General features: G+C 40.1%; 1 protein-coding gene across 4 annotated transcripts in view; it reads left to right on the forward strand.

The window, feature by feature from the left end:
* SFMBT1 (Scm like with four mbt domains 1) overlaps window positions 1–12,085 on the forward strand; it is a 135,302-nt gene that overhangs the window by 109,001 nt on the left and 14,216 nt on the right. For all 4 annotated transcript variants that reach the window (XR_007774994.1, XM_050957754.1, XM_050957753.1 and 1 more), the window contains 6 exons: window positions 1,419–1,501; window positions 3,020–3,146; window positions 4,358–4,471; window positions 5,736–5,778; window positions 7,080–7,144; window positions 9,733–9,872. Coding sequence is in view for 3 of the 4 variants with exons in the window: in XM_050957754.1 (XP_050813711.1) it covers window positions 1,419–1,501; window positions 3,020–3,146; window positions 4,358–4,471; window positions 5,736–5,778; window positions 7,080–7,144; window positions 9,733–9,872 (572 nt within the window). In the remaining variant the exon portion in view is untranslated. The remainder of the gene's footprint in view (window positions 1–1,418; window positions 1,502–3,019; window positions 3,147–4,357; window positions 4,472–5,735; window positions 5,779–7,079; window positions 7,145–9,732; window positions 9,873–12,085) is intronic.

Genomic DNA, 12,085 nt, shown 5'->3' on the forward strand with positions numbered 1-12,085 from the left:
ACTCTGTAGAGAATACCTTAGCTATCCACTTTGAAGAAGTATTATGGCAGTGCTATAGTTCTTCTGTTGCTGAAACCCTGCTGTTTTCAGTCACATGCAGTATCCTGTGCTGGCAAAATAGTACAACAGTGCAGTTTCTTGGTTCCTGCTTCCCTTCCTTTATGTTCATCTTGTTTAGACAGAGTACAAGAGACAGGAATGTCTGCTCCAAAAAGAAACTCTTTTGCCTGGGTACTGGAGATTTTTTACTTGGAGCTCCCTACAGCTCTGCATTAAGGTTCCCATATCCCAAATTAATATAGATTTATTAAAATAATAATTATGGAATAACAAAGTAGATTAACTGCCATGCTTAATGGCTACATAGTGGATTTGCATAGTGATTCATCCTCGTTACACTACTTGTCATTTATTTAATAAATAGTACATCAGTGCCTAGCAAATTTAAGGCACTATGTAAATAATGACTTCTATTAAATCTAAGCCTTTCTGGCTTATAACCCTTCATTTAAAAGTGAGAGACACTTCAGTTGTGCAGTCTAATCTTGTGGGACACCTTTCAAGGAGTCCTCTGCATTCTCTGGAATGTGGTCAACCTGCAGTAACATGTTCTGGTTAATGCCCTCTCATGCTTAGCATGTCCGAACTACCTCCAAGCAAACAGTCTCTAAAGAGAAACGAAGACCCATATTTTTAAAGGTATTTAGGTGTTTTTGCATTCAGTGTTGCAACACCAAACTGATATAGAAGCCTACATCTCATTTTCAAAAGGGATCTAGGCAAGCTTCTAAGATGAGGTTGACCATATCGCAATACAGCTTCAGTTGTACTAACAGAGAAGCTAATGCAAGGACATTGTAAGGTTTGTCTTCATTGCAGTGTTATCTCAAGTTATCTCCTATGGGCTTAGTGGCAAATAACACTTGAACAGCATAGAGTGTTTCCATTAGCAGCATAGGGTAACTGAGTTCACACTGCATTACTAGCTCCTGGTGTTAGCAGCTGTCAAACTTCAAACCACACCACTGGACAAGCCAGCTAGTTCGAGTTTAAATCCCCACTTAATTTGGCTAGAGACTTTTGTGTGAGAACGGGAATCCGGTTAGGGGCAGCACTCGAGTTATACCTTGAGCTAATGCTGCAGTGAAGACAAACTCTCAAGCAGTAGGGCATAACTTAAAACATGCAAAACCACAGGGCCTGATCCTGTGTTGCTTACTTGGCATTTCCTGTGGATTTCCTTATACCGCTTCTGTGGGAGTGGTGTTGGATTAGGCCTGTCATTGAACACTGCAACCCACAGGCCCCAATTGGGAATTAAATCATCCATATCTTGCATAATGCAAGCATTTGGTTGACTGGAGTCATCTGTTTGGTGTAATACAATTAAGCAACCACTTTGCTTGCTCTTTGCTCAGGTTATCCCGGGCAGGACTTTGATTGGGCGGACTACCTCAAACAGTGCGGTGCTGAGGCTGCTCCCCAGAGCTGCTTTCCTTTGGTGAGCTTTTGCAGAATAATGCTTTTTCCTGTACTGGTGACTACTGCACATGATGTTTACCTACATAAACAACACCCTTGCTTCCTGTGATTGTTACAGTGGACACATAATGCTTTTGACCCTGTGACCTAAACAGAGCTCATAGTTGTCCATGGAACAGAAGTGTCTAGAGAATGTAATAAAGGTGAACTGAAGTGTTGGACAAAAAAATTGAGTTCCCAGATTAACAGATTACAGACCAGATGCTGCTGTCAGTGGCAGTGTGAATCTAAAGTAAAAAGGCAACTTCACGAGCTGTAACTGTTCATGGAATCACTGCCACTGCACTGGTCCTTCATGTGTGCATCTGTGTTAAAATGGTACCTTTCCCCTGCTCAGCCCTTGCCACCTATCTAGGGATTTTTCCCCCACTCTTCTTCCTTAACTGTAATTAAGATTTGACTTGAAAATTCAATATAATTTTTCCCCATTGAAACATTTTGAGCTCATTTTAAAAGTAAACTGCTAGGACTTGAGTTGGGGTTTTGTCATTCTGTGCCACAGTGGTGGTATTACTAGCTGAACACTTTGTGAAAGCATCACCAGAGGGCTGTTTTCTTAGCCTTGCCAACCGTCTCTCTGGAAAGTACTGAGGCAGATGTAGTCATCAGGGAAACACTCAAACTTCATGGTTTAGAAAAGGGGGATGCTGGCAAAGCTCTTTTTGCAGCTTATCCTCCTCTTGCCCTCTCTTCTCAGCCCACGTCCAGACTAACCCGCGGCATCGGCGGGTTAAAATCGATTTCTCGGGGATCGATATATCGCGTCTAGTCTGGACGCGATGTATCGATCCCCGAGCGCGCTTACATCGATTCCGGAACTCCATCAACCCGAACGGAGTTCCGGAATCGACACGGAGAGCCGCGGACATCGATGCCGCGCCGTCTGGACGGGTGAGTACCTCGATTTTAGAAATTCGACTTCAGCTACGTTATTCACGTAGCTGAAGTTGCGTATCTAAAATCGATTTTAATACCCTAGTCTGGACGTGGCCTCAGTATCTGAAAATACAGACTCTGGGTTTTTCTGAGAGGAGTGGGTAGAGAGGTGGGTTGCCTTCTGCCTGTTGGTCTGATTATTTCAGTTTGCCAGCTACTGGTGTGTCACTTGTTGGTAAATAACTGGGCAAAGTTTCTTGATTCTAGTTTTGATTAAATCCTGTCAGTGAGTCTCTCAGCTGAATTTTTCTCATGCTCCAGTGCAAATGCAACCCTATGTGAGTGTGTCATTACGTACTATTCTGCCTTGCTTATCTGAAATTCCCTTTAACCTGAAATATGGTTACATATTCTGACAAATGTTAATTACACTGAAAATGCTTTCTGAATCCTTGATTACCCACACGTGTTTGAAGTTCCCCATCACGGTTGTGTAATCAAGTTGTATGTTTTAGTCCTCCACATGGCTGTTTACATCTGATAGGCTGGTAAATTCACATATTGTCTCCAAACATCCCTTCTTCTGTCATCTTTTTATTAGCTAACTTCCAACCATGGATTTAAAGAGAACATGAAGCTTGAGGCTGTGAACCCTGTTGATCCAGGGGAAATTTGCATTGCCACAGTCACCAAGGTGAAAGAGTCCTACCTTTGGCTTCAGTTGGAGGGTAAGTGCCCCTTAAGAGAACAGGAGACTTTCACCAGTCTGACCTTGCCACAAGTCATGTTAGTACACCAATCTCACCTGGAGATTGTCATAAATCATTAGCTGCAGACACTTTCTGCTAAAAATGGCCAGCAAATCCTTGTCTTCTGTAATTGAAGGACAATACTGTTAGCCCTTTCTCTTGCTTTTCTTCTAGTTAAGATTTAAAATGGCAACATTCACTTATCTTGGGGTTAAAATCACCCTATGTAGAGAGTTGGCACAAATCACCATGTAAATCTTTTTTCAGCATTATTCTGGAAAAAAAAAATCTGGGACTTAAGTAAAGCATGGGTCTTGTACTATATCTCTGCACGGGATGACTTTCACTTAAGTGAAGGTTCTACCCAAGCTGAGCAGCATGGCACCTGTAGAAGATAATTTGCAACAGAAAATCTAACAAGATAGAACTGGCCTTTGCATGCTTCTTTATATTCCTTTTATTTTTCAGTAGAACCTCAAAGATATGAACATCAGAGTTACGGACTTACCGGTCAACCAGACACCCTATGGAACTGGAAGTCCTCAATCAGGCAGCAGCGCAGACTAAAAAAACCCCCCAACCAATATTGTATTGCCTTGGGGCTTTAGCCACGGAGGGTTGGGGCTGCAGCCATAGTGGGAGGGGTGGGGCGGTCAGGGCTCCGGGCTGGGTGGGGAGTCTCAGGGCTTCTGACTCTCAGCAGCACTGAGGCTCAGGGCTTTAGATGGGGTGGGGAGAGCACTGGCCCTGCAGCTCTGCTCCTGGTTTCAGTCTCGTGGGGATGCTGGGGCTCAGGGTTTCAGCCCTGTGGCTCTGTTCCTGGTTTCAGCCCTGTAAGGGGTGCTGGAGCTTTAGCTATGAGGGAAGCACCAGTTTCAGCCCTGGGTACTGACTGAGAACGTGATGTGAACACTGATCCATGCCACCGTTGATTTTATTTAAAGAACATCAAGGTGCATTTACTATGCTTTGTGCTACTCTGCTGAATGAAAGATGACAAACTCCTTCTTTTCCAGCTTTTAGAAGTGAAGAAAAGAAATCAGGAAATAGTTGCTGATAAATGAAGGAAGGGGAAAATACTAAACCAGTGGCACTGTTTTGCAGTCATGTTGACATACAGATAGCAGGTCCCAATACAGAATTTTGAAAACTGCTGTTTCAGTTACATTTTGCTTCTTTTAACTGAACAGGCTCCAAAAAGCCAGTTCCTGAATGCATAGTGAGTGTGGAATCGATGAATATATTTCCAGTGGGTTGGTGTGAAACCAATGGATACCAACTGAGACCTCCTCGCAGAGCTATAGGTACCAGTTCTGTTCTGTTTTTAATTACTAGCAGTCAAGGTGGGCATGGAAGGTCTTTGAAGCTTTAACAAGTGCATCTGCTGCAGAATTATCCCTGTCATACTTCATGAAACTACAAATGAAAGTGTCATCTCATTTTTTAAAATGTATGCAATTACTAGTGTCTACATAAAATATGAACATGAAATATTTTTAGGAATCTTTCACTTGTAAGGGGTGGGGTGAAAAATGAGACACAGTACAAACTTGTACATTCATAGTTCATAAGTACTATGCAATGCAAAATGGCTAGGGATACAGTAGTACAGGCAGCGTACAACCTTCTGGTCAGTTCAGAATGAGATTTAAAGTAATATAAGGGGCATATCAGAAGGGTGACCCCCCCCAGCAGCAGTACTCTTGATTGCAACACAATTTGTGTATAGAATACATAGCAATCTCAAACATGATCTATCAGTCAGTCCATGTAACTTGAAATTCATCACTCTGTTGAACAGTTCTTCTAGGTGTCTGGCTCCTCCAAGCACAAGCGTAGGTCCATGTTTCATCAAATCCACATGTCTGTCTTTCTGTTATAGCAGAATTGTTTTCACTATAGCAAATGCCTGGATTGTAACCTGTATTCGTAGTTGAACACTGCACTTAACATGTAGCTATTTTTATATAACTTCACAGCATTATCTTGGTAACATCTTCTTGTCTAGAACTTCTTGGTGACATTAGATTGCCCAGTTAGACCTGTAAAATATTCTAATATCACAGTATTGATGGGTGTGAGAGAAGGCAGTCATGCAGATTTATTTCTTTTTGGCTGTTGTTATAAATACTTTGATGACTGGCCTGAAACGTACAAGTTTGTGAAGAAGATAATTTTGTGCACAAAAGCTGAGATTTTCACAGCCGGCTAGGGGATCTACTGCCCAACTTTCATTAATTTCAGTGAAAATTGGGCATGCAAATTCCCTAAACATTTTTGGATAAACTCAGCCCAGATGACTGGTATAAACCTCGTATCAGAGGGGTAGCTTTGTTAATCTGTATCCACAAAAACAACGAGGAGTCAACCAGACTCCTCATTGTTTTGGTATAAACCTTGTGTCAGCTGTTAAATGACTGCAGCAATTTTTTCATGTAGATACCTTTGGCTTAAACTTAGAGGAAGTGCTGTCATAAAAAATATTTTGTAATGGAAGTTTAACTTGCTTGGCTTTTTTTTTTAATTCTTTCTCTTCTCCTTTTTCCCCACCCTAATCCGGATTTACAGTGAACAAACAGAGGAAAATTGCTGTGGTTCAACCAGAGAAACAGTTAAGTAACAAGTTTTTTATTATTATAATCAGCGTGGATGGTGATTTGTCTTTGCAGCTTTGGTTTCATAGAAAAGGGACAGTGACGTTTGTTGGGCCTGAGTTTATATCTATACTTAATTCCCGCTAACACTGAAAAACATTTTCTGCCCTTCTGAATTGAGAGCTACAGCACTGTTCAGGGACACTCTTTGAGTCGGAAGCTGTGGTTTTAACAGTTTAGTGCATATAGACTGCACTGATGATTAATAGATCATTTTATTCTGGGATTTCAGTTGTTGCTTCATCCCTTGTTTTAAGAAGCTGAGTGATCTTCCAGTATTGGAGGATACTTAAGGTTTTTTGCTGTCTAAAATATTTGTCAGCATTGTCATCATGTGGATTTCATTATGGAAGCTTTGAACTATTGTAGTGGTTATCCTGAGTTGGGATGATTGCTTCAACTCTTTTCAGTTCATTTTCAGATTCATTCTCCCTTCAGAGCATACAGCCACCTTCATTAGTGTTAATGAGAGTGCAGTGTACATGTGCTCTGAGAAACAGAATCTGACTTCCTTAGTGTTCTGTTGTGCAATTGAGATTTCCACATTATTTGATGGGAACGTTCAGCTGTACCATGTAAGAGCTCTCATGCAAATAGTGTGCAGCTAGGGTGTTCCTCCAGAGTGGGAGTTGTATTACATGAGATGCTTACCAGATTGAAAAAGTAGAGGAAAATGGGAGAAAAAATAGTTCAAACAGAGACCATCCTTGTGTTCTCATCTTCAAAGGTTTTGTGAAACTATGTAGCATGAGCTTGTTCAAGTGACACTCACAATGGTACAGTTACTCTTGCTGACCTTGATATCATTGTAGGTATCAGATTTTATATTGTTGGACATCCCAGTACTTGGTCCATTGTTTTCAGTAAAACAGACTCTCCTAACATGCCAAGCCACCTGTTCTTTTAAATGGGGCCATTAGAAGTATGTTTTAGTTTTTGTTTGAATCCACATCTTTTCAAACATGCAAAATGTAAAAACTGTGATGGTGTCTCCAAATGGAGTGGGCTGTGTTACCATGCACCTTTGACACACCTGGCTTTTTCAAACAAGGGAAGAACACTACTGGCATAGAGCTGAGCTAGATCAACACAACTAGCTCTTCCTGCAGCCTGAGTAAAGTTGTTAAATACTACAAAGATAATTGAAACCTTAGGCTTGACACACTAAGTTGGAAGTGAGAAAGGACCTCACCTTTTTGCAATCTGGATGTTGATGTATCAACCTTGGTCTCTTCCCAACGTCCTCTCTCCATTTCAGAATTTTGTCTTCAAGGGCTGTCCATGAGAGGCTGAAGAACCAGGAACTGAATTCCACTGATTCAGGTAAGCGTCTTGTTTGTTGGGTTAAGAAGGTAGAAGAGTTCTGTATCTCTATGGCATAATTGTCTAGCTGCTCAATAACTTCAGCTGTCCTGAATTAGTACAATAGGGTAAAAACTTTTCTGAGGGATAATCTTTCAAACGGCAAGGAAGATTTAACTTGATAACAGCATACAATTACTGCTGCACATGGTGCAATGAGAACATGTCTTGAAGCTGGAAGTTGGATTATTGTAACACCTAATCTTTTCTCCCACCAATGGATGTGCTAGGAGCACCTGGAGCCGAAATATTTAGTCTTAATAACCCAGTTGTTTACAAAACACTTTCCTCTAAGCTATATAAATGGTATACATACCAGTAAATCCCATATGCTGTGTGAGACAAGGAAATTCTTGTCAAATTAATGTCTAAGCATACCCCAGCAAAAATACATTAAAAATAATATTGAGAGAGATACATAAAACTCTGGCGCTTGGGTTGGGCTGTTATAACAAACACTTCATATTCCATACTGAACTGTTAGAATACTATATTGATGTGCAGGTTTGTTTGTCTTTGTGATAACTTGATCATCACCTATAAAGCAAGACTTTTCAAAGTGTAAAAAACTCATGTGCCAAATGGCGAAATCTACTCATTTTCTGAAGTGTTAAAAGAATGTATATAAGTACATCTGCTGATGAAACAGCTATACAATTCTAGCTGCATAGTATCGAACCCTAAATTGTTCTATTTCCCACACAGTAAAATGCATGTCTAAGGTTGTACCACTTTGCATATTAACTGGTTTTAAAATGGAGATATAATGTCAATATGTTAGTTTATAAACCACTGGAATTAGGGCCTTTTAGATTAAAGTGCTTTTCAATCAAAATTATAGGACTACTAGAGTAAAATTATTTTTATATTTGTACATCCATAAATATATTGATATAACAGCTTAAATTCTGAATGATTCCAAGGTGTTTTACAGACTTTAACTGACGTGCAAACTGAAAACAAGGATTAACAGTTTAACAATGCAAAGCAATATTATACAACAGTTTAGGTTAGGAAGTAGCAAATAGCTTCACTGCTTGAAGCTGCAAGGAGAATTTAGGGAGCAGTAATTACTGGACTTGAAATTTGTCAAGAACTCTGGTGCTTGAATTACTAATCTTCTCCAATTATATCATGTGGCTAGGACCTTTGTGGGTTTTTTCCCCCTCCAACTGCATAGTTTTCCTTAGAATCAGGCTTACTTAGAAGAAAGAATATCTCCCGTTAAATCACCAGCACCATTTCCTTCAGTACAATGGAGTTTCTTTGTGGTCTGACCCAGTCTGACCCTGCCTTGCTTTTTCTGACACCTACCCAGAAGAAGATAGCATGGGTGCAGGTCATAGACTTGCATGAGATGTAAGATATAATCTCATACTGTATGTTACAGAGCCATTTTCTAGTGGAGGTTTGTCATACTTCTGTGCCCATTTCACCTGTATAATGCGCTCCAGTCCACCTCCACTGGGACTCCAATGGCTCAAACATATGAAGAACTTTAAATAGCCAGCTTTTGATTTATGTTTTTGTAATAAATTTGCCACAGAAATGTTTCCTGAATGTCCTTTTTATTCCCTTTCAACTCCTCCCTCTTCCACTTTCCCCACATTGAACAATATTAAATTTCCCCAAAATGACAATGGCCATAGGTCTCTGACACCAAGTGATCAGGACCAAAGACTAGCAGTAAGCTCCAGTATTTTCCATCAGGACTAGAAATGTGTGCTTTCTACCTTTTAGAAAGGGAAACAGCCTGCTTTTAATGTAGTTGTATCATATACATCTAGCCCCTTTCAAGAAATCTCTTAAATTGTATCGGTGGTAACTTACATATCTATCTGCTTCTGAAATCAGGTACCTTATTTACTCTATCTAGTGTAAGGCTTTTAAAAGGGTATGCACTCTGGAACCTTTTAAAAATTACCTGAAATAGCAAATTCTTATGTCTGCTTTCTCCAAAAATTCTATTACTCAAAAAAGTGCTGTGTATTCCAGTGGAAAATTGGTAATATGCCATTTTTAATGGCATGAAACTCCCATCTCTAGCCTGGATAAGTATACATGTGACCCTAAGCCTGTAACTGGTGTGAGAATGAATATTGCCTGTTATGGGCCTCAGAATACTGACTCTTCGTAGAAAAAGGAGGCAACCTTTCTGGTGCTGATTTTTTTTTCCAAGTGTTTTTTGCTGCTTACAATGTTAGAAGTAGTTGCAGGGAATGGATCATTGGGAGAGCAGAGATGAGATGGGCAGTCAAAGACCTATGATAAATTGCAGAGCTGTGTGACTGGATCTGGTTTTGGGCTCACTTTGTTATACGGAAATTGCCAATACATAAACAAGGGTGTGAGCATGCATGTAAAATATAAGTACATCTCAGAAGCATCAATTACAATCAATGCTATCGTTGCAAATGTGACACTTTAACTCCCAAAATGTATGTGGCTTAAACTTTTTTACAAAATATTAAACTTTTCAAGAAGCCAGTCTTGGCTGGGGAGATTGCTTTGCATGATCTAAATCTTTGTTGCTGATTTTCATTTCTCAGTTGTAATTAATGGAAAGTACTGCTGTCCAAAGATCTACTTCAACCACCGGTGCTTCTCAGGACCTTACCTTAACAAAGGGAGAATTGCAGAGCTGCCTCAGTCTGTGGGACCTGGGAACTGCGTTCTTGTCCTTAAAGAGGTGAGAGGGTTATGAGCACGTGGTTGTGTGTACAGTACTGTATGTTAAACTCCCAGAGTGACTCTCAGTTAGAGATTGGTAATGGACTAATCAATATAAGGCACGGGTTCTCAAACTGGGGGTCAGGACCCCTCAGAGGGTAGTGAGGTTATTACATGGGGGAGGTCACGAGCTGTCAGCCTCAACCCCAAACCCCTCTTTGCCTCCAGCATTTATAATGGTGTTAAATATATACAAATGTGTTTTTAATTTATAAGTGGGGGGGGGTCGCACTCAGAGTCATGCTATGTGAAAGGAGTCACCAGTATAAAAGTTTAAGAATCACTGAATAAGGGAATGATTATTGTTGGTGAGTGTTCTGTTTCTTGTCTAAAATTAAGCATAAGGTATTGAGTGGTTAGAGATGTGGTAAAATACCTCTGAGCCACCAGAGATGTAATCATTTCATTATTATTGCATTTCTTATTTTTATGTCAAGTAAACCCTAATTAACATTACTGAAAATTACCAGCTGATGACAGAATAGTTCAGCCCTATTAAAATCCCTATAACATCCAGTTAGTTTATAATATTTTAGCACTTTTTTCTTTTTGCAAAAAAAAGAGAGGCATTTCAAGCAGCCCAAAAAGCTTCTATTGTGTATTGTGTTGGAATATATGAAATATGGTTTCTGTCCTGTGAAAAAAAGTAGTTGTGCAAAATATTCCCAACTGAATGGGAAAGCTCTCTCTTTTTAAATAGTTTTTTGTATTTTGTTGCAGGTACTTAATTGGGCCTATGTCTGTGCAAAGCGGCCAGATTCATGACTTTTTCACTCACACACAGCATTGTGAGTGAAAATGGAGACATTTTCCAATTGAAAACTGCCTCCTTTCAAGAAAATATTACACAGCAAATCCCATGAAAATGGCGCTTGTGACAATAGTCATTTTGCTGAATTTTCCACAACAATATGTCTGGAGTGCAATGTCTCCTGAAATGAAATGGTGAATATTTTCTAGGGAATTTTCTCTAGAATATTTTCCCCACTTTAGTACAACTTTCCCGAAATGACTAGAATGTGGGTTAAGTGTGGAGTTAACTCTCAGTCCTCTGCTTTATTGCATCAAACAAAAATCAGGAAGCAAAGATCCTAGGAAAGGCTTTCTGGCAACCAAGCCACTTGTGACAGCCTCTTCTGAGTTTATGATTTTATGGAAAATTCAAACCATGCCATGTATAAATATCACAGTAGTCTTGCATCCGCTAAGAAAATCTGTAAGCATTTTCCTGTCCTTTGGTGACAGACAACATGGTGGTCAAAAAACCTGAACCCCGTCTACAACTTCTACTATAGTTAGCATTTGTAGAGCTGCACCACTGCAGAAATGTACGTTTTTCTGATGCAGAGCAACTGTGTGTGTGTGTGTGTGTGTGTGTGTGTGTGTGTGTGTGTGTGTGTGTGTGTGTGTGTGTGTGTGTGTGTGTGTGTGTGTGTGTGTGTGTGTGTGTGTGTGTGTGTGTGTGTAAACATTTTGCATGAACTGGAGGGGAAAAAAGAGTAAGCCACAGGTGAATACTGTAGCTGAGTTTATCAGAGTTAGATAAATTAATACCCTCAATAAATTTGCAGCAAAGCAGGTTAAAGATAAGCAGATGGTATGCCTTGGGTGTAAGGTGACTGCCATGAGACTTGGGAAATAGTTCATTGTAACTTATGTTGTACAGTTCACCAAGCAGCATTATAGGGGCACAGGATTCGCCTTCCTCTGAAGCGTATGGCATCAGCAACTACCCAAAGCAGGATGCTGGCTTTGATGAACCATTGGTTTTATCTGTCATGACAAATCTGTATTCCTGTGAGAAAGAACCAGATTATAGAAGCTGCCTCTGGGAGGGACCTTTGTTGCATATTAAATGTCTTTTTTTTTTTTTAAGTAGTAGATTTTGTGCTCCATTAACTAGAGAAATGGTGTTCTCTCATGGACAGAATATGGTGCAACTGCACAAGATCCTTTGTGGAGGTGTTTTTGCAACCTTTCTAGGAACGATGACCCTTGTTTTGTCTCTTTGCTTGTTAAACTGCAAATGGTGCTAGCTCTTCCCACATTAGATTCTATGTTATGTTGATACAGATGTTTCATTTCATAGAGGGTGAATTGAATAGTTTCATTTGCTTCACTGTGGACTTCTGCAGGCCTTTCGAGCAAGGCTCAGGGTACTCCACAGCAAAC

Source organism: Gopherus flavomarginatus, chromosome 6 (assembly GCF_025201925.1).
Source record: "Gopherus flavomarginatus isolate rGopFla2 chromosome 6, rGopFla2.mat.asm, whole genome shotgun sequence".
Classification (NCBI taxonomy): Eukaryota; Metazoa; Chordata; order Testudines; family Testudinidae; genus Gopherus; species Gopherus flavomarginatus.